This window comes from Galendromus occidentalis, unplaced genomic scaffold, assembly GCF_000255335.2.
Source record: "Galendromus occidentalis unplaced genomic scaffold, Mocc_1.1 scf7180000075756, whole genome shotgun sequence".
NCBI lineage: Eukaryota > Metazoa > Arthropoda > Arachnida > Mesostigmata > Phytoseiidae > Galendromus > Galendromus occidentalis.
The window spans coordinates 312,004-333,644 of NW_003803746.1; the positions used below are offsets into that span (position 1 = coordinate 312,004).

General features: G+C 50.4%; 3 protein-coding genes across 3 annotated transcripts; 1 reads left to right on the forward strand and 2 right to left on the reverse strand.

Annotated features, from left to right (window-relative positions):
* Positions 1 to 10,250: 10,250 nt before the first annotated feature.
* Positions 10,251 to 21,054, reverse strand: LOC108864942 (zinc finger protein 624-like). The gene is made up of 6 exons (XM_029112916.1): positions 21,007 to 21,054; positions 20,377 to 20,427; positions 18,765 to 19,734; positions 16,145 to 16,924; positions 10,499 to 10,602; positions 10,251 to 10,397 (listed from the first exon to the last, which is right to left on the reverse strand). The coding sequence occupies exons 1-6, from the start codon at positions 21,052 to 21,054 to the stop codon at positions 10,251 to 10,253; spliced, it is 2,100 nt and encodes a 699-aa protein (XP_028968749.1).
* LOC100898672 (uncharacterized) lies at positions 13,516 to 15,649 on the forward strand. The gene is made up of 8 exons (XM_003738025.2): positions 13,516 to 13,569; positions 13,675 to 13,909; positions 14,049 to 14,096; positions 14,179 to 14,360; positions 14,453 to 14,550; positions 14,765 to 14,888; positions 15,105 to 15,247; positions 15,395 to 15,649. The coding sequence occupies exons 1-8, from the start codon at positions 13,556 to 13,558 to the stop codon at positions 15,496 to 15,498; spliced, it is 948 nt and encodes a 315-aa protein (XP_003738073.1). The 5' UTR covers positions 13,516 to 13,555; the 3' UTR covers positions 15,499 to 15,649.
* Positions 18,640 to 19,880, reverse strand: LOC100902102 (gastrula zinc finger protein xLCGF3.1). Its single transcript, XM_003738047.2, has one exon. The coding sequence runs from the start codon at positions 19,867 to 19,869 to the stop codon at positions 18,706 to 18,708; it is 1,164 nt and encodes a 387-aa protein (XP_003738095.2). The 5' UTR covers positions 19,870 to 19,880; the 3' UTR covers positions 18,640 to 18,705.
* Positions 21,055 to 21,641: the final 587 nt, after the last annotated feature.

The following is a 21,641-nucleotide window of genomic DNA, read 5'->3' on the forward strand; positions in this document are numbered from 1 at the left end:
GACCGGAGCCGTATGACCTAGTTCAGAAGCCTATTCAATTAGTCAGATGGGAGNGGAAAATACCTCAATCACTGCCCAGCATCATTCAATCACTTCCCTCCCAGTCACTCCATCATGCAGTGATTCGAACCCATCATAATAGACTCCTGATGCTATGCGGAGTCTCCTGCAGCGACGATGCTCTCGCGACGCTGGTGGGTAGGTACATACTTGTCCCAAGTGATTTGAAACATAGCACGAATAGATGATCTTCCCGAATAAACTTGTGAGAAACTCATGTTCGGAAGCGAATGCGTCGCTCCTCAATTTCGGTCCCCAGAAATTCAAATCTCGGTAGAGCTGGATTCGGTCAAACGGCTTCGGTCTAGTGGTTTCGGTCTAGTGGTTTCGGTCAAGTGCTTCCGGTCCAAAGGTGTCGGTCAAGCGGTGTCGGTTAAACGGTTTTGGTCAAAATTATTCGGTCAACAGGGTAGTCACCAAATTCTTGAAGCGAAAACCTGAATTGAGACACGGTCTCGTCGAATATCGATCGCATGCTTCCATGTTGTTCGATGGCAACCTTGAGTGGTATCTCGGGTGCAAGCATTTCATCATTTGGCTATCCGTATTCGTTCATAGAGAATACTCCCCACTGTGAGACTGCGGCAATGATTTGAGCCAGATGTGATCAAGGGAAACATTCGAGTGGCTTGCATTTTTACGGGCAGTTTTTTTTTCAAAATGGCATCTCTCCGGTTGCAGTTTTCTCCTCAAGTCCGGAAGTTAAAATTATGGTGTTGGCAGTTTTTGTCCTATTTAGTTAGTATTCACCCAACCTAACCTCTCACTAGAAAGGCGATCGACAATCGAGCATTCGAGAATCGGGCGAGAGGGAAGACTCCGTTTGATCGGCCAGATCTTTGGAGATCTCATCGAAAAGCGACCGCATCAATCATCGGAAACCGCCCGTTCGCCAGAGAAACTGCCGGTTTCAATTACTGCCAATTTTTAAAATCAGACTGCCCAACGGGAAAACTGCCAATTCAATAGATTAAACTGCCAGTTCGATAATTGGAACTGCTCAGAATAATACTCCCCCATTCGAATTTCAATCCTCATCTTCGAAATCGCTACCGAATTCAGATAGAGCATCATCCCCCCTACATTCAGAGTCTTCGGACGATCCAGATCCTTGAGAAGACTCCCAGCTCTCGGTCTGACGTCTGGCTTCTTTCCGAAGACTTTGTGCTTATATCAGAAGCAGAAGGGTGTGGCAGTAGGAATGTGACTTCTGGATCTTTAGGCTTATGCTTTGATTCCTCGATAGCGCGGAAGGTGTTCACGATTGGATCAGAGGAGATGAAGAGCATATTTAGCAGATCGTAATTCGAATCGATTCTCGACTTTTTTCTTGTGTTGTGCAGCCGGAAATGACGGCACTCTTTGTGACGGGCTTTTTGAGCTTCTTCGGTGAGAATCCCGATCGGAACTGGGAGGTGTCGAATGACACTGGCACTGTGATCTAATATTTTTTGGACGGTCGGAGTGATTCCAAACCATGGATAGAGTTCCCCCAACACGGTTCTCGTTTCTCCGAGATTATCTTCGAACTTATCTACGTCTATTCGAGATTTCGAAGATATGGTCTTCAAAATGACCCTGAAGCGCTTGATTATGGTTTCATCAAGCCCCGTGATAGAGGCACTGACACCTGATTCTCTGAAATATTGTCTGGCCATGTTGCCATCATCAGTGTTCCCCGATCCTTGTCTGGGTTCATCTGAACGATGACCGAGCCGTTCCCTGATGTCCCTCTGTATTGCGCGTTTTTTCAAATTTACTATCGCCTTTTCCGCTTTTGTTGCTTTTTTCTTCTTCAGATCTAAATTATATGACAAATTCAAGAGATATTCAAACATTCTTATCCAAGCATGAACCGTGGATAAACCGAAAGGATAGTTCACGATATCAGGGGGAGGCACTGAGCACTCTTGGAGTTGTTTCGGAGTTTTCCTGCAGATGTAGCAGGTTTGAGTGCTTCTGGTGTCAGTAAGCGCATTGATTACCTTACCATCCACCATGGTAAGCATGAATCGGTTGGAAACTGAGATTTCGACGGCAGCCACTTCTATCTGTGTCGGACGCAGAGCCTTGATTTGTTTCCCCACGAGAGTGACTCCTTCTTTTATGGATTGAATCGTTTCCGCTCCGGATTTGAGCTTGATGGGGCGTCAAACACGAGTAGAGCCGGGAACAGGATTCTGCCAAGCACAAGCGTGACCATTTGATGAATGGAGCTCCAGGAGAACGAAGGAGAACAGAAATATAGCCCCGTCATCCATGAATGACCTGCTAAATTTCCGCTGGTACCGGCTTTGATTGCCGCTCCCGTCGCATCCCAATTTGCACAAGAGGGTAAACTCTCTGTTGCCGGCATCGATATTTCTGGCGACTGATTGCGAAACTTCCCCGGTGCACATGCACGTGGTCGTCAAATCTAAGATACTCTTCAGTGATGCCTCTGCTCTGGTTTCAGCGACCTTTATCCCTTCCTCAGGAGGGCAGCATGCGATCTTGGCCGCTTGGACTTCGCGGTACGATGGAAGGAATAAATGACCACATGCTGCGCTGAGCCTCCTGAACCCATCGTAAGATCGTCTTGTCAGTTCGCAGGGCACAAATAGGGCGAGAGCTCCCTCGGGCTCACAGAGTCTTCCATTCACACACACCCCTGGAGGTTTCTCCGTCGGTCGCGGTTTCAGAGAGCTTCCAATCTTTTTAACTTTCCGAGAGTTTTTCCGGTCTCCGGTCGCGTGTAAGGCTTTCGAGGCAGCACGCAGCAATTGATCAGGTCCAGCCGGAAACGGATGCTCGACTTTATCTCTTTTGGTTCTCTCGGCCAAGTTTGAGATGCTCTTCGGTGGGCGCCCCCCAGGGCCGGGTGTCCCAAGCATTCTTTCTTCCTCAAAAGGTGGAGGACAGACTCGAAGCTCAAATTTGAAGCTCTCATTATCGATCGCGTCTTTCCTCCGGCTCCGACGGTTCCCATTCTTCTTCGGGTTCATTCGTGGAGCCATCCATCTCAGGTCTTCATTGACCTTTGTGATCTTCGAATGAATTTCCCACGGCCTTTGTGATCTTCGAATGAATTTCCCACGACCTTTGGTTTGGCTCATTGCCGAACCAGAATCAAATTTCGTCACCGCGATGAGTATTCATTTCGATCGCGGAGCGGCCGGCGTCTTACTGTCCTGCGCGCCGGATTCGCCCCAGCTCCGTCTCATCTGAAGCCGAATCCTCCTCTTTCTTGAACTTAATCCACGTAGAAGCTATCCGGGTTCGCCAACCCGTTCGAAGACAAAAAGGAATGAGGAAAAATCAAAGCTCTCCCTTGGTCAAGCCAGGTGTCTTGTCCCCCTTCCGTCTCCCGTCTGAGTTCTGCAATCTCATTGATACATTCAGATGGAAATATTCTTGAGATGATTGTACATGATTTGGGGCATCTACGTCCATGGCAATTGAAGCTTGTCAATTCGCCGAATGTAGTGGCTCAAGAACGAAATGACAAGTCGCGGCCTTAGTCCATTCTTAAACGGACATTTCCATCCTTGCAGCGGAGAATCGCAGACCTGGAGGCCGAAAGGGATTATTTCCGAGATTTGTGCCGCCGCCTACTACGAGAGCTGCGAGAACAGCAGCGAAAACATCACCAGCAGCAACAAGAACAACACATAGATCGTCTTCTAGAGCAGTGGTTCCCAAACTTTTTCTTCCACGGAACCCTTACGGGGTTCCGTAAGGGTTCCGCCGGTAGGCTTTGGGGTTCCGCGCAATTCTCCACGGAGCCCCGGGGTTCCGCGGAACCCAGTTTGGGAAACACTCTTCTAGAGGAGCTGCTGCAAGAACGACGACAGCAACGACAACAACGCGAAGAAGAGACTGAAGGGAGTATCCCTTCGGATCTCATAGCGTTCGTTGACGAGTTCGCTCCGTGAAGGTCAGTATTGTAGATTGCCGCGCGGAAGAAATCTTTGGAGACAGGGGCGAGGACCCGTATCTATCAGAAATCCCTGGATAACATCAGTCATGAGTCATGAGGAACGAAATAGGAACGAAGGCGGGGGACGTCGTGGAGCTACCATCTCTGGGCTTCATTGACCTTTGTGATCTTCGAATGTATTTCCCACGACCTTTGGTTTGGCTCATTGCCGAACCAGAATCTAATTTCGTCACCGCGATGAGTATTCATTTCGATCGCGGAGCGGCCGGCGTCTTACTGTCCTGCGCGCCGGATTCGCCCCAGCTCCGTCTCATCTGATGCCGAATCCTCCTCTTTCTCGAACTTAATCCACGTAGAAGCTATCCGGGTTCGCCAATCCGTTCGAAGAAAAAAAGGAATCAGGAGAGCTCTTCCTTGGTCAAGCCAGGTGTCTTGTCCCTCCTTCGTCTCCCGTCCGAATTCTGCAATCTCATTGATACATTTAGATGGAAATATTCTTGAGATGATTGTACATGATTTGGGGCATCTACGTCCATGGCAATTGAAGCTTGTCAATTCGCCAAATGTAGTGCCTCAAGAAGGAAATGACAAGTCGCGGCCTCAATCCCTCCTTAAACGGACATTTTCATCCTTGCAGCGAAAAATCGAACAATTAGAAGCAGAGAGAGATTTTCTGCGAAGCTTGGTCGTGCAACAACAAGAACAGCAACAACGACAACAACAACTGCTACAAGAAGGAGGGCGAGTAATCAATCGCCTTCTTGAGCTGCTATTCCCGCAGCAGCAGCAGCACCAACCACAACAGCAGCAACAGCAGCAACAGCAGCAACAGCAGTGGCCCGCTTTTCAAAGGTCAGTATTGAAGATTGCCGTGCGAAAGAAATCTTTGGAGACGGGGGCAAGGTACTCCCGCCGATACGGTCTGAGAGAACCTCATAATCGAGGCATTCACAGACATTCTCGAAATGATTATCTTTAGCTCTGCTTGGATGCTGTGCTAAGGTTGGCCGGATCATGAATTTTAATCAACTCGCGGCTGATAGCTCGGACCTGGGTAACATTATATTCGAACAGCAATGGGGACACTGACGTGAGCAAGATTCCGTTTCGGACACATTCCGGAGATAATCCTTAGCTGACATTGGTTTCCTTTCTATTCGATGCTGATGATTCCGAGTGAATCCAAGAGTATCGTCTGCATTGTCAGATCGTCATGGGAGCGGAGAGAAATTCCTGTCCGGCCTCAGCGTGAATTCGGCTCCGAGCCCCGACTAGAAGTATCGCACTACTTCTTCGTATACACTGCTCTTCATACGGTGTTCTCGCGACGAAGTGAAATTCCCCGGACGGCTACTGGCTTATGGAGGCGCGACGCCGACGTATAGCAGGCCATGTGTGAAGATACGGTCATCGATGCGTACACGCGAAATAGGTCCTGCCACGGCGCAGAGACGAATGTCCTTGACATCCTGGGCGCTCAGCGAGCCCGACAGGGTAAGAAGACTGCGATGGCGAGTGAAAGATTCGTACGCTCCGAGCTATCGGGGCATCGCTCGGAGTGTCCTTGCGGTGATATCCAGGGGCAAGCAGGACAAGCGAGCGAAGTACGACTCGTTGCTCGGCGAGTATATTCTGATCCCGTTCGTGATCGAGTCCACCGGGGTTTGGGGTGACAAAGCCCTCAGATTCGTAGAGAAGATTGGCCGCAGAATCAAGAGCAGAGACGGTAACAAAAGAGCGATCGCCTTCATTCGGCAGCGGATCGCAGTCGAGGTGCAGAGAGGAAACTCAGGACTCATCGCTGGAGGGGTCTTTCAATGTGGAGCCCTCGGGGAACTTAGTTTCCTAAGCGGCTGGCTTTTCTCGGAACTCCCACTTTCAAGTGATTTAAGTCTCCATCAATAAGATCAAAGCTAGATGGAAATATTCTTGAGATGATTGTACATGATTTCGGGCATCTACGTCCATGGCAATCGAAGCTTGCCGATTCGCCGAATGTAGTGCCTCAAGAAAGAAATGACAAGTCGCGGCCTTAGTCCCTTCTTCAACGGACATTTCCACCCTTTCAGCGTCGGATACAGCAGCGGTCGGCAAGCTTTCCCAGTCTGCGGACCCCCGGAGCACCGATTCTCTCTGCGCGGACCCCCCAAGTTTATCTAGGGGAGGGGGGGGCGCGGACCCCCAGCTGATTTTGCAGACCCCTGGGGGTCAGGGGAAGGTATCGTCCAACAAAGAACGAAAGGACTGAAGGACGGCGTTTTTCCCAAAATAAAGGGGTTTGTTTTGAACAAAAGAACGGCTGCTGTTTTTGAACGGAAGAACGTATGTTGAGCTTAAAGCGGAGTCTGAGAGCAATACGGGGCTGCCTATGATCTTTGCCCGGCATGCGATCGAGATCGGGCGGTCCCATCAGCTAGTTATTTCCGGGCACCAGCTTGTTCAGGACCTGTTATACGGAGGTTCGGTGTGATCCTCCTGAGCGAGAGTTCTCGACACGAGTACCCGGGATTTCTCGAGAGTTTCGGAACCAGAGTCGGGAAAACCCAGATGCCTCGGATAAGCAACCTATCGGGCAGTACCATGAAGAAGTCTTCCCGGGATTATACAGGATCGTCAGGTCAGCTGAATACCCGAAGGGTTTCACCGCCTTTGAACTCTCGTATAGAGAGAGCCGAAAGTGGCTGCAATCTCGGAATCCTGTGCGATCCGCTTTTGCATCGGAGAGGTCCCGAAGGATCATTGAGGTTCGCGCCTTCTTTCCCCTGACTCCCTCATTGAGTAGGCCGACTGTGATTGTCGATTGTCATCCCAGTCGATCCGCCGGAACATGGAAGAGGTTTCCAGAGCATTCTTGAGGATCGCATTCGTCTTTTTTAGGTTTTTCCATAGATAGGACTGGCTGTGACCTCAAAGGCGAGATCTCAGGCAGCAGCAGAATCGAGGCGGATTACCAGGGATCGTGTAGTCCCGAGGAATATGCATTTCCAAGAAGCTCTTTGAGAATCTTTATCTGTCCCGCATATCAGCTCAGCATGTCGCGTGTTAAGCGTTTTTCCCCTCATGCTCCGCATTCTTCCCCACATAGAAATCCGAGCCCAAGCGATAACGAAGACTCGTTCAATTGGTGTTCTCTGAATCCTGAATAGGCTGAAGAGCAGATTCGGTAAGTGGTGCTCGGTGACTGGAGAAGCCTTGTCGAACTGTTAACTGTGAGCTGTGACCCGAGTGTTTGACCCAGGATCTGCACTTCCCCTTCGAGAGCTGAGACCGTGACTGGCACCAGCAACTTTGAGCTCCTCATTCCTCACGCCTGACCCGGGGATTGCTCGCTTTTGTCGTGAGACCAGAGTACGCGTTGCTCTTGACTCCATCCGTATTAGGAATCTCATGAATCATCTTCATTGATTTTACGAGCTTGATAGCAAGTGCAACGCCGCAGGCAGCATAGCGAGGGTCACGCTTGGAACTCGGAACCCGACTCATACGAATTCAGTTCAGTCGAGCTCTGCACGATATTCTAGATTCTCATATCGGAGTGATGTCTCTGACTAGAATCTCCTATTTATCCTTCGAAGCTCTGCAACCCGAGATGGAACCTCCATTCTGCTCCGACATAGAAATTGACCGTTGCCCAGATATATCTACCGATTCTGCTCCTGAAATACAGGAAGCGTTGTTCTGTCCAGGACGGATTCGAAGTGGTTAGATTGGGCCCCCGACATTCTATTATAATGTCTCACCACTCACCACGTCACCACCCACCAGCCTTCCCAGTCGACAGCGATGGACTCTAAGCGAATCAACCAGCTTCGGGTTCGCTCGTTCCGGGTGCGCTCGCTGCCGCTACGCTCGCCATGAGCTCGATGCAATAAGCCTTTCCCGAACACACACAACAAGGGACAATGAGACCCAGGATTCTCGAGGCGTCCAGCCCTCCAGGAAACCCCAAGTCGGGTCCGAGTCCGAGCGCCGAAAGGTCCTGCATATACATAGAGCCGACGATTGTTCCGGAGCTCGACTTTGATGGAACGACTGATACTGCTCCTGAAGTTCCTCGGTCGTCGCCCTGAGCAGAAGGCCCCCATCAGAGCCGAAATCAGGGTAAGTTTCGTTTAAACGATCAACAACTTGGAACCTGAGACCGTCACATTTGCGATTGGTCATGGATGGTAGAATATCAGTGCATGAAAGTTTTTTGAATTAGTGATAGAAAACTCCAGAGGTTCCTTCATGAACCTTTTAGAACTCGACGGAGACCATTCTCAGACTGACGATTTCGCCAAAAAGGTCGAAAGTGAGTGATCCTCTACTCTTTCGAGAGGAAAGGTTTTTGAACCCGCATATATGTTCCGTAAAGTTCCGATTTCTGGTTTCTGTTTGCTCTGCCTCCCCGAAAAATTGCTCCGTCTGTCCGTTTAGGGCAAAGAATCCGAAGCCAGTTCGAGGAGCCTTCTCAAGGCAGGGCCAAATGTAAGACTTGCACGAACAAGCTCATCACTTGCGCCAATGGCAGTATCACTGCCATGAAGAACCACCTGGGATCTGCGGGGCATAGAAAGGCCTGCAAGGATCCTCCTGGAGAGGGTGGTGCAGCCATGAGGCACGCAAAAAGTAAAAGAGTAGAATGTAACTGCTATACTGTGAAGCGCAGTGCAGCTCTGAAAAATTGGATCGTAGCGACGCTCGCCAATGTTTGCCTTATTGCTCTGACGACCCCCGCGCATCCAGTTTTCCGCATTCTCTTCTGGTTGGCCAATCTAGGGTCCATAAACACCAAACTTGCCCGTAAGATCTCTGACGACGAGCACGAGAGGATACGGCTTCTGCTCGTGTCTGATTTCGAGCGTCTCAAGATGAAAGGAGCAGTCTTCACGTTAGTTGCCGACGAGTGGTCGTGGTGTACGAAGCGCTTCGTAGGAATCGTTCTGCAATGTTCCGATGTCATTCCAAGTCTTGGCTCCCATTCGGTGGAAGTATTCGTCCGCTCCAGGGAAGCGGGGACGGCCGAGAGGCTTCTTGAGGCCATAAGAAAGCACTCCAAGCATTCGGGCTCACTCTACAAGACCTCCGCGGAATGACATCGGACGCTGCGTCCGTGATGCTTAAAGTAGTTTGACTGATTGAGCGCGAATGCGCGCCGAAAACCTTCTACCATCAGCAATGCTTTGCTCATGGCCTTCATATAGCCGTCCTCAACACCTTCAAAGGCAGGATTCAGCGCGACATTGACCCGCCGAGTACAGGAATCTTGGGCCAGGGGAGTGGCGGGGAAGAAGACGGTGACACAATCGGTGTCGATCTCGAGTTCGGTAACGATAGCGCACCTGAGCGAACATTGGAGGAAAAGAACGAACGAACTAGATCTGGATCGAGCTGTGGTACAAAAAATCAGGAAGATCACGAAAGACTTCAGAGCCAGCCACAAAAAATGCGACCAGCTGGAGCGAATCTGTCGCTGCCTGAATCCTGATTCGAAAATTTTCAAACTCTTGCCCGACGTGCATATCAGGTTGGTAATGTAGTGGTTCCTCATTTCATTCGTCCTTCGCAGTGTGCGATGTGTGCAGTCGCGGATTCGAGTACACTGCCAGGATTGATTCCTGGGTTCTTCTTCAACATGGGAAGAATGAGCAGTCTCTGTCATTTGCGGTGACACCTCCCTCGTTTTGTCCTTTCCACAAATCCGTGCTCTGACTAATCCACAGGTGGAATAGCACGCTCGTGATGGTCGAGCGTTTCCTGACGCTCCAAAGAGCACTCGAAATATTTTACGAGGAACAAGGCGACGCATTCCCCCTGACAGCGAGAGAGATCGCGAAAGTGTTCCGACCTGTCTCTTTGAAGCGAATCCTTCAACATGGAATCCTATGAGAAGGGGAATCGTGACGAGTCTCTTATGAGCGAGTTTCTGTTATAAGCGAGTTTTCAAGTCTCCTATATGCGATTTTTTTAACATGGGAGTCTATGGGCTCGGAGACCGGGGAATAAAATCTGTCTCTTATAAGCGCAAGTCTCTTATATGCGTATCTCTTATAAGCGGGTCCGCCAGTACTTGATAAGACATTTCGAAAGGACGCTCGTCAGTTTTAGAAACGGATGCCCACATTCAGTACAATCATTTTTTCGGTGTACCTGAGAGAGATCCGGGCGGAGGGTCTCAGAACGTCGCAAGCCTGGAGCCTCATTTCCCGACCCTCCCCCTCCATGGAGAGCACTATCGCATGGCCAGTTTTCCGGCAAAAATCATTCCATGCGTGTCGACCGGAGTGTGTCACGTTTTCAGCGTATCATCCTCGCTCGGAATATTCTCTTGACTCGGAGCGTCCTTGCCACTCGCAGTAGCCGGAGGTTTCGCGATTTTGTGTTTCTTGAGGTGACGATTGATGTGGCTCCTCTGCTTGAAGCTTTCCCCACGTTCCTTGCAAACGAATGGTCTCTCCCCGGTAAAGATTCTCGTATGGTCTTTGAGCTCAGATTTCCGCCGATACCTATTTCGCAGGCGAATGGTTTTTCTCCTGCATGTAATCTTTTGTGAGCATAGACATTATACAACTTCTGAGCGAATTCCATTCCGCACTGATCGCAAGTAAATGGTTTCTCCTTGGTGTGAACCTTCTCGTGGGCTTGGAGGTCACATCGGCGGAAAAATTTCCTCTCCCATTCGGCGTAGCTGAACTGGGCTTCGTTGGTGTGAGTGATCCTATGACGCTGGAGACTTCTTTTCAGTGAGTACTTCCTTCCACACTCATCGCAAACGAACGATTTCTCAGCTTTTGTTTCTTCGGGCTTATTTTCATTGACACAATCCCCAGATCGACTATCACCATCATCGTCACAATTATCCGGTGCTCCCTGGTTCTCCTTTCCTTCATCATTCCAAGGCATACTGTCTTCATTATCTCCACAATATATCGGCGTCTCCTCCTTCTTATATTCGTTGAGACGCTCCTTAGATTGACTGTCTTCAACGACGGTGTTTTTCGGTGCCCATCCTCATTGCTAAAATTTTGAGATTGACTCTCCTCATCGAAGTCACAATTCAACACCAATCATCCTCATTATCCACAAAGAGTGAACTCCGCAACAGACCCCCTTCATCGTCATCATCATCAGCATAATTGATAGTGGGTTCCTCTTCTATCAGCTGAAGTCCAGATATGGTCTCGATGCTTTCGTCAGAATCGAAAACTTCCCCCGATGGAGAAGGGTCCGTTCTCGAATTCCGTTTGGAAAAATCCATCTCCATCCTGATAACCTGAGATGGATGTCATAGATCTGCCGGAAACACGGTAACCTTCGGCATTGGGTTCTTTCGCATCGTCTCCTCATCATAGAACGCTCCGACGCCATCCCCTCCGCGCGCGAAGGTCAAAAGACCCTTCGCTTGTGATGAATGCGCGAAGAGGTTCCTTACGAAATGGTGTGCCGTCTTGCACCAGAAGATACACTCTGGTGAGAGACCGTTTGTCTGCCCGACGTGTCCGCAGACTTCCTGTTGGGGGAGTGCTTTCGATAGACACGTGCGACACAATTGCAAGACCAAGCCGGACGCGCGTAGCCGTCCCGAAGGGAAGGGCTCGGGGTCTGAGGAAGATCCCGCAAGCCGTCGGAGAGAGCAATTCGTCGAGCGCGAATCTTCGGGTAGATTTGGCTACAGAAGCCGATCTCTGGTATCCCGACGGAGCCCCAGGGGAGCGGGAAAATTCGCTTGCGATGAGTGCGGCAAAAAAATTAAAACGAGTTTGTATGTCGCGCACCATCAGATAAGACACACGGGTGAGAAGCCACGCTTGTGTCCGAACTGTTTCCGAAGTTTACGGTGGATCTCTGATTTGAATGAACTTAAGCTATCAAGCTGTCGGGTCGGACCGCATATCCCCCGCGATCGCGCAGGAAGCTCCGCGCGAGATCGCGGAAATCTTTTGCCCTCGCGGAACAAACCCGCAGCCGATGAGCCTCAAACTGTCTCGAAGCAAGCAGCGGGATTCCACGGTGAAAGTCGCTCGGACGTCTACATGCGCACCCATGAAGACGCAAAATCCTTCGCCTGCGAAGAATGCCAGAAGAGTTTCAAGACACCACGGTATGCGGCCATCCGTCGAATGATACACACAGGAGAGAAGCCGTATCTGTGTCGCATCTCTTCTGAGACATTCCGCGTGAAGACAGACTTAAATCGACACATGCAATTACATGGTAAGGTCCAGCCATTTGCCTGCAGAGATTGCGGCGAACGTTTCTGGCGGCAATGGTCACTGAGAAATCACAGGGAAAGCCACATCATACGGAAGCCTCATCCTTGTTCGAAATGTTCAATGAGTTTTCTCACAAGTCGCGGGCTCCTCAGACACAAATACAACCATCGTCAGGAGGAGCCGTACCGCCGCGATTGGGGACTGGAGTAGCGCGCTTGAATTTATTCTATGGCAGGGCACCGAGCGACTCGTACCCTTCATGGAATGACTCGGCACTCGAAGGATCTCGTCCGCTGCTCCTCCTGCGGGGCGAATCTTGGAAATTTCCGAGTGCCTTCGAGTTGGAGAGCGTGCGGCTGCGTCCTGAGGAGCAGCGGGCTCTTGTCGGAGACCCGATACTGGCCCCATCGAATGACACACAGGGTGTTTATGTTTTCTTTGGCTCATTGTCTCGTCGTCGAGCAAAATTTGACGGAGAGCACTCTCCGAAGAGTTCGAGCTCCCTCGCTGTATGGATGATGACCTCTCGCAGTTTGATTCGTGCATTGGATAAGTTATTCATCGAGATTCAGGCGCTATGAACGAATCCTGGGAGTGGAGCCTTAGTCGGGAAAACGATCTTCCCAGCAAGATTCTCCTTCATCGAACCGGGTGATTGCCACAGCTGGTTCGTTCAAGGGACTTCTGTTTTGAAAAGAATTCTCTCTCATGGTGGAGTCGCCAAATTTCGAGTGTCCCTTCGAGATCGTGACAGATCGGCAACCGCGATTCACTCCTCCGAAGAGATACTCTCCGGGCCATCAGGGCGAGAATCGGGCTTCGGAAGCGGGGACTTCGAGGAAACCGGTCATGATTAGCGGGATTCATCCTCCCGCAATCCGCAGATATCGACGCTTACCTGAGATGCTATCAAGCGAGCAGGAGTCTCGCTCCGCAGCATCTGAGGATGTGGAAGAATCGTAATAGCAAAGTCTCGAAGGGAGAATGGGTCGACGAAATTTTTGCTACGGAATTTGGCTCGTCGTCCGCGACCTAGTCCTATCGGTAATCTCATGCTACGTGCCTTCCAATCGACTCGGAATCGAGGGCTCCGTATTCGCAAGATCTGCTCGATGCTCATCATGTTTGTTGACCCTAATATCGAGGGCTCTTTCGGTGAAAAAAAAGATTTCGAACACGATGAATCCTCCCGCCGCATTTCAACTGCGAACATCACGACGAGCATGGCGCGAGGTGCATGTCGCGGGGAGAATTTACACGACACTTCATCCCGGGGACACTCTCGCACCGTCACTATGCTTCGTGCTCTATGGCGCAAAGATTCCTCGTTGCCTCAGTATCGATCTCGTACGAGAGGATCCAGTTGTGTTCGAATTTCAAGATGGAGGCGGCGAGGTCTGAAAAGGATGGCATTTTCTGACTACTCAGATCCGAGACTCGTCGTTCGAGCTCTTCCTGCTCTCATTATGCACAATGACTTAAACGGATGATCCATTCCAGGGTACGCATTGTGTGGGTTGTGATTCTCTCAGCGATAGTTCTCAAACAAATGAAATCTTCCTTCATGAAGAAGGAAGTCGGGACTTGTCCGAGACCGAAGGATCTCCGAGCGTTGGGATGCTCCTGTTCTATACTACCGAAGGGCTCTGAACGGAGTTTCGTTTGTAACGCAGCGCGGTGGAACGCTGACACTGCGGCGAGATTCGCAATCATTGCGGGTTACGCAGAAAAAAATGTGAGGGATCAATACCCTTTCAGGAGCTCAGAGGGCGCTCATCCATATCGCTTTAGAAATTTTCTCTTTGAGGCTTGTCCGGGATATAATGGGGACTCTCGAGTTCTCTAATCATCTCCGTTTTTGGCTCATCTTGCAGTCTTTCCAATTTCGCGGCAAGCTAAAGTGGGAGACGGCTAAAAGTAACGTGAGTCATTTCCTCCGAAGATGAAGCTGAACATCGTTTCTAGAAGATTCGAGATAGAGATCCCCGGCGTGTTGCTTTCCAGGGCTCCTCGGAAGAGCTTGAACGAGTCATCACATCGCCTTTCACCGCTTTGTGTGGTTCAAATGTACAATCCCTGAAACTCCTGCATTTCACGTATGCCGGAGAGCCTCCCCATTGTAACTTCGCTTCATTGGAGTTCGATGATGTCTCAATTGACTTCCCCACCTTCTTCTCAACCGCGAAGTACGCTTGGCGTATGTCCCGTTAAGAAATGCAAATTCCTGCTCGTCTTTTCTTGACATATCCTCACGCTCATTCCTTCCCTCCTGAGCAAGGCCTTCCCAACTACGCGTTTTGAATCAGAAGAATTTTACCGGACTGGAGAACCTCAGCGGAGTCAAAGACCTACGCATCCACAACAGCTCATTGGACGGTGAGTTGTCCTCTGAGTTTGTTATCTACGTGAATCAGAACCAACGAGAGTCGTGAGCAATTTGTCGAGAGAAATCAGAAGTACCGTTCCGACCCCGAAAATAGAAGCTCGGGGCGAACATCACGAAGCAGAAGGCAGGATTCTGAAGATCCTAGTTTCCTCGGTGTGGCTTAGGATGTAAGTGAAAGACGCTAACTCTCGACTCCTCCCCCAGCTTATACTAATTTCCGACTGATGACGGATCTGCGGATCCTCGCCATCGAGGCGAGCGACTTACAGACACAGCGACTGGATTTTATCCCGAAACGGAGCAATTCGCTCCACCTCGTGCAAATCAGGTGAGTTGATCTCCTCCAATTGAGGCGATCCAGAAGCCAGGATTCCGTCTACACAGACCCGAGCTAAGACTTATGGGTCTCCATATATGACTCGGGTCCTTGAGCCTGTCGCTCGGTGGAACCTGAGCAACTTCCAAGTTAAGAACTCAGGTCAGCCGAATGCGGTAGCTCGCCATGAGATCAGATAATCTGTAGGAGCATCCTCTATTCTTGAAGGGACTGCAAGATAAGAAGCATAAGCGCGGACCTATGGAGCGCGGCACCGCATTTACAACATCTTGACCTCGCGAACAACGAGATAGAATCGCTGCCAGAAGATCCGAACCAGCGGGACACTCGTCCATCCTTGTTTCTAGCCGGTAAGCGAAAAATGGACGAGCAATCCACCAATATTCATGTGATGGTCTCGGTGGGACGAGGTAGCAAGCTCAACTCATTCTCTTTCGGAGCTGATGGTGGAGTGGGTTTTAGTGGATGGTATCAATTCAATTGTTTCTGGTTTCCAGGCAATCCGCTTAATTGTGAAAAACTGGACTGGACGAGAGGTCGGGTGATCAGAAATCCGACTTGGCAAGCCGACAGCATTCCTCAATGTTATCCCCGAAACTAGTACCTACGTTTAATTTCAAACTTCCTCATCTAACCCCTCCGATTCCGAGAAGAGCTCTTCGGAATCGTGTTTGACTGACCTCTATTTTCGCCTTCGCCGGAGAAAAAGATTGCCGCACGTGATATGGGTATTAAAGTAAAATATACAGATTGATGATGTGCTTGATTTCTCTCGCGCTTGGGGTCGGATCCTACTCGAGATGTCATCGGGGCGGGAACGTTGCGAGACACCGCGCTCAAGGAACTTCTGAGGTATCGAACCCTCATGGTCCGCGCGCATTCGTCGTCAGTCACAGAGCGCCGGCACCCCCTTAAACGCTCCATCCGGGTGGGAAGACCTTCCTAGGTGGTGAATGTCATGCGAACGAGGCTCACAGCCGACCTGAAGCGCATACGCATGCGATCGGGCGTCGGTGAACACTTCAATCCAATTTCTCTAAGATCGCTGTCTGGAATTCATGGATTCATTCCCTCATAGAGCACGGCGTTCTCATATTCAACTTAATTCGTGAAACAATCAATCCTCGCAGAGGAGGAGAGGGAGTTGCACAATCTTTATTACGTTTTCGAATGCGCGTCAAATTATTCCATCTCTTCGTCCTTGGGCAGAGCTTTGCCGGGCTGGTTTTCGTGCGTTCTTCCGTGGATTCGGAGACTATGCTTCCGGGCAAAGGTCTTCTCACAGACTTCACAGGCGTAAGGTCTCTCTCCACTGTGGACGATCTCGTGGCTCTTCAACCCGATGGACCGCGCAAAAGATTTTCCGCAAGTTGAGCATTTGAAAGGTTTCTCCCCAGAATGAGCTCTCTTATGATCCTCGAGTTGCCCGATATATCTATAGGTATTGGGGCATTCATCGCAGGCGAAAGGCTTCTCTTCAGCGTGCTTTGCCTTATGTTTCTCCAGCTCGGCTTTCCGGAGAAATCCCGACCGACAGCTGTCACAACGGTACGGTCTGTCATCGTGCACTATTTGGTGTGACCGCAGCATCGACGAGGTGGCGAAGCTCAAAGAACATGAGCTACACGGGAACGGCCGCTCGCCTGTGTGGGAACGCTGGTGATCATTGAGATGAGATTTGATCTTGAAGCTCGCTGGACACTCTCTGCAGGCGTACGGTCTCTCTCCCGTGTGGGTACGCTCGTGTACGACGAGATTTGATGTGGTCACGAATCCCATCGAACAGACCGAACAGAGGTGAGGTTTTTCTCCTTTGTGAGCGCGGGTATGAACTCTGAGATCCGAGCTCGTGAAAAATCGTGAAGTACATTCCGTACAAGCATGCCGTCGCTCTCCCCTGTGCCGCAAAAGATGCACACGCATGCTTGATTTGCTTCGCAGAACTTTGCCACAATGATCGAGAGGACACTTCACACTCTGGTCCTCCGCCCCGACAGTTTGCTGTACTTTCCTCGTCATTTCGGAGCCTCAAAGCACGTCGTGATCCCAAGTGGTTACGAACACTTCTTTCATACACTACGGGACTCGAGCTTTTGAGCACAAGGCTTCGGAAGATCATGCCTAGAAGACTTCTGAGCTCTGGGGAGAGGAGGCACGAAAAACGAAACAGAGCCTGGCGAGAGGGCTCGCAGACAGCTGCCGCTCACATTCCTCCTTTTTCACGAGTTCTAAAAGCTGGCGTCTCACTCCCGGCATCTCGGAGCTGTGATTCTAGCATCAGAGAGTCCCAACCTAACACGCCCGGAACCCTTCAATCGACGAGAGCTAATTGCCCTGATTGCGGAGCCCCAGAGAAGGACACCCTCATCGTTCTGGAATGCGACGACCAAAAGGAGCCTCGTACCGACTCGGACCTCACCCCGATACCACCGCGAAAGATCTGAGGAGGACAAAGAATTCTTGAGAGAGGGGGCAAATGAATGATCCGTGGATGCCCAGAATTCACCCCTGAAATGAAAGGGAGCATATAAATTCATATAGAAAATCGAAATAAAATCCAACAAGATCACCCATCATATATGTATAATGCATTCGATCGAGGGATACACGGAATTTCGCATTTAGATGAAGAAAATATTCCGCCGAGTCAGTATAAGGCGTTGCTTGTGATCCAGGCCGCCCTCGACGACATCCCCGCTAGTGCCCACGCCAGTAGATAATCAGCCAGACTCCTGGTCATTCTTTCGTTGGGAGAAACTCATCTCTCCGAATATCTGATGCAATAGTCTGACTCGTCGCCGGTCTTCCTGCGAGGGACAAGAATTCCCTCATGTTGTGATGTAGACCTTTAAGATCAGAAGGAGGAATTATCAAGTGATTTGATTTCGTTCCGCGGAGCCCCTCAGGAGTCCTCTGAGAGCTCGAATGACATCGAGAGGAGAGGTCCGTTATGAGTGACTTTTTCGGCTCCCCCGAGAGGCGTCTTATGAGCGGGTTAGACTGTTCGTGGTTTCGAGTGTTCACCTACCGGACCCCTCGTCATGACTTCCAGTGTAATATTTTCCATGACGAAGACAAGGCGCTCGGAGACTTTGGAAGCTGGAGTCGAGCTGTAGGCGGTAATAATTATGTGAAGGGACGGACGATCGGCTTCGGCAAGATTTTACCTCGACTACTACCAGGGTCTACATATGCGGGACTTTGGATTGAGATTTGGCGGAAACCGATCCGGGCGAGATGTCCCCCAATCCACGGTTTGCCCCAAACTGAACGCGGGACACAAGGCGGTCAAGGATCTCGATTGATCCCAAACTGTATGAGTGAAACGGGAATGGTCGTCAGAAACTGCGAGCAGAGTCGGCGTCGATGGGGGAGTAGTGACTGGAAGACGTCTCCTTGATTGGAAGCTCATGCGAATATATGCCAGCGTATTCAGTAGATCTGACGCCACTGTCTTCTTCCAGGAAGCCCGGAACGGTATGGTTTCGCAGGCAATGAGCTATACATACGGTTTGGACACATGTTAAAATCCTCACCGCAGGGCTGTGGAACCCGATGGAAACGTATCCTACATTCCTACTGGGATGCCCGTCACACGATCCGTGTTTCTGGTCATTACACTCACAGAAGGGAAGAACCCGAGCTTAAGATCAGGGGTAGATTCCTTTATTATTCCGATCTTTTCGGTGCGGACTGGTAAATTCATTTCTCTGATGAGTTACAGCTTCGCATATTCTCATTGATAAAAACATAGATAAAGTCAGCTCTACAGGTCACAAATTACAACAAGTTAAAGAATACATGCGGATTATTGCTCGTCATTGGCGGATGACGTGGATTGGTCGTCCCCTTTATCGTGTGTCCTACCGTGGATTTTGAGGTATTGCTTCCTGGCAAATGTTTTCGCACAGACCGGGCATGAATAAGGTCTGTCCCCACTGTGAACGATAGAGTGGCTCTCCAAACCTGATACGCGCACGAAACTTTTCCCGCAAGTTTTGCAAACGTAAGGTCTCTCTCCGGAGTGCACTCGTTTATGCACCTCAAGAAGCGCAGGCGCTTTGAAAGTTCTATCGCATTCTGTGCAAGCGAAAGGCTTTTTCTCGGCGTGCCTTGCTTTATGACTCTTGAGCTCGGCTTTCCGACAGAAACTCAACCTGCACTCATCACAACGGAAGCGTTTGTCATTGTGTATGAGCAGATGAGAGCGTAGACTGGACGAGGTGGAGAAACTCGACGCGCATTGAGTACAAGGGAAAGGCCGCTCCCCGGTGTGGCAGCGTAGATGGTCATTCAAGTGAGACTTGATCTTGAAGCTCGCTGGACACTCCCTGCACGCATACGGCGTTTCTCCGGTGTGGAAACGTAAGTGAACGGTGAGATTCGATTTTGCGGCGAAGCCCATCGAACAAACAGAGCAGACATAGGGTTTCTCCCCTTTATGGGCACGTGTGTGAGCTTTGAGATCGCAGCCGGTGAAAAACTTCTTGGGACACAAAGTGCAAGAGTGTCGGCGCTCCCCATCGTGTCTGAGCAAATGCACTCGCATGTTCCATTTGTTTTTGAGGATTTTCCCACAATATTCGTGAGGGCATCTAACGCTCTCATCCTTCGTCGTTTTCGTTGATGTCGTTGTCTTCGTCGTTGATTTCTTCTTCGCGATGGATGGTGGCATCTTTGCTTGGGAGCAGTTCCGTTGTCTTTCTCCCGACTGAGCCGAGTTGATCTTCTCAGAGCGCTCGCGGGGGCGCAGATCTAAGATTCGAACGCCCGGGTCCGGAACAGGTGTGAGCTGCTGCCTGCTGCCCAACGGTTCTATCGAGACAGTCACTTTGAGCTGAAGGTTCCTGAGATCATTGCACAAGAAAGACACAATGAGAACTCGCGACTTATGAACTCCCGACAATGAAATTCGAGACTCTCTACTGATCGCATTAGACGTCCCGAGTCCCGAGACCCGAGACACGATCATGTTATTGCGACTATTTACAAAACAAAGCAACGCCTCGAAAACTTTTGAGAGGGCTTGAGGGGAGGGAAAGACTTCGTGATAGGGGCTTGGCGAGAGCCGTGAAACGTCTGCAGGCGGAAGCTCGCGAATTCCATAACGTACATTCGGAACATAAATCCCGAAATCATGAGTCGGGGGCGTAGGTCCCACCCTCAGCGGCCTTATCGTTCCTTCGGATGCTGTCCAGGTTGAGGAGGAATCCTCTCTGGAGCAGTTATCTGCTAGTGACGTACGCTCACTCTTGCTTGCTTGCGTTCTCTCTCTCTTGTTCGTCTGCGCGCCGCCATGTCATTTTCGGTCAGCTCTCCCAACTATCATGTTCTGGATCAGCGCGGTGCGGCTCAGCTTGCTGAAAAAGAGGCGCGAGTCAGGAGGGCGAATGACAGTAGCCGGTTGAACAGAGAGCTACCGTTTCTCTTCATGCAGGCTGAGGTCGGCATGATGCTAAGACTAATAATTGTAAGATACCCTCTGACTTTTAGCTGGAGCCGAGCGGATCGGGCGTCGGGCAATGTTTTTCTTCTGGCGAGAGGAAGCTGACACGGAGCGGGCGACCGAGTTTGTGGTCAGAGTTGTTACTGGTTTCTACTGTACAGTGCTCACGGACTGAAGTAGAGCGGGCTGGTTGTTCTGACGATACGAGGCACTGAAGCCGGTCTGCACCCATGGATCACCTCGACGTAGCCCTCGATATGGATTCTTCACAGTTGGGCTGCTCTGAGCTGTGGTGAATGCAGGGGCCCAGAGCTTGGCAAGTGTGCCACGACTGTGTCCGGAAGAATGAGACGGAGATTCGAATTCGAGACCCATTACCGCGAGTGTTGACCAGAGCCAGGCGTTCCAGGTTCCAGGCACTAAAACAGTCGGAAATCGGCAGGGAATTAGGGAAAGATATAATCTGAATAGGCATTGGGAATTGGCGCCAACGATCGAGGGGAAAAGTATGTCATTGACTCACAATGAAGAGCTAAGACACGAAGGAAGACACCAATGCCGAGACTGCGGAATTCCGTTGGGTGACTGAGATATTCCTATCTTGTTGGTAGGCGCCTCGACGTTTCGATATAATACGGGGATGATAAGCTGTCGATGCTGAACGTTATTTTCTAATTGCTTCCCATATCGGTACGGAATGAACCCTCTCATTTTCCGGGGTGCACAACCCGACAACCTGGACTCACAGCGAGAGATTGATCTTAAGACATCTACACCGACCGAGTAAGTATTTTATGAATTGGATATAGCAGATGGTGACAGAAATAGAGCGGTCTTGACCAGAAGCAAGCCCTCGGAGATCTCCCTTTATATGGCACATGGATCCGGATCCAAGATTATCTTAGAAGAGTCGATCGTGGGCTCGATAAGATCTCCAATTGGTGCTTCGGAACCTCGGGGGCTTCTTCCCATCCCTCCAGAAAAGATGGAAAAAACGCTCGGAACAGTATGGATTGCTGAAGAGCGTCGACCAGAAGCAGCTACCCCACGGACGCTCTGTCTTGGAACATCCATGTCAGTAGCATTCGTCAAAAACCTACCTCAATCGCCTTCTGCGATCACCGCCTCGGACACCTTAACTTCGCTCGGTTCCACCTCCTCTTTCTTTCCAGGCTCTTTTTCTCCACCACTCTTGAACAGGGTGTATGCTCCTGAGGCTCGGCCCCAGCGAGTACCCATCCATCCATCGCTCAGACCTGCCCACAAAAACGCGGTCAGATCCGTCCTCGAACTCCCCT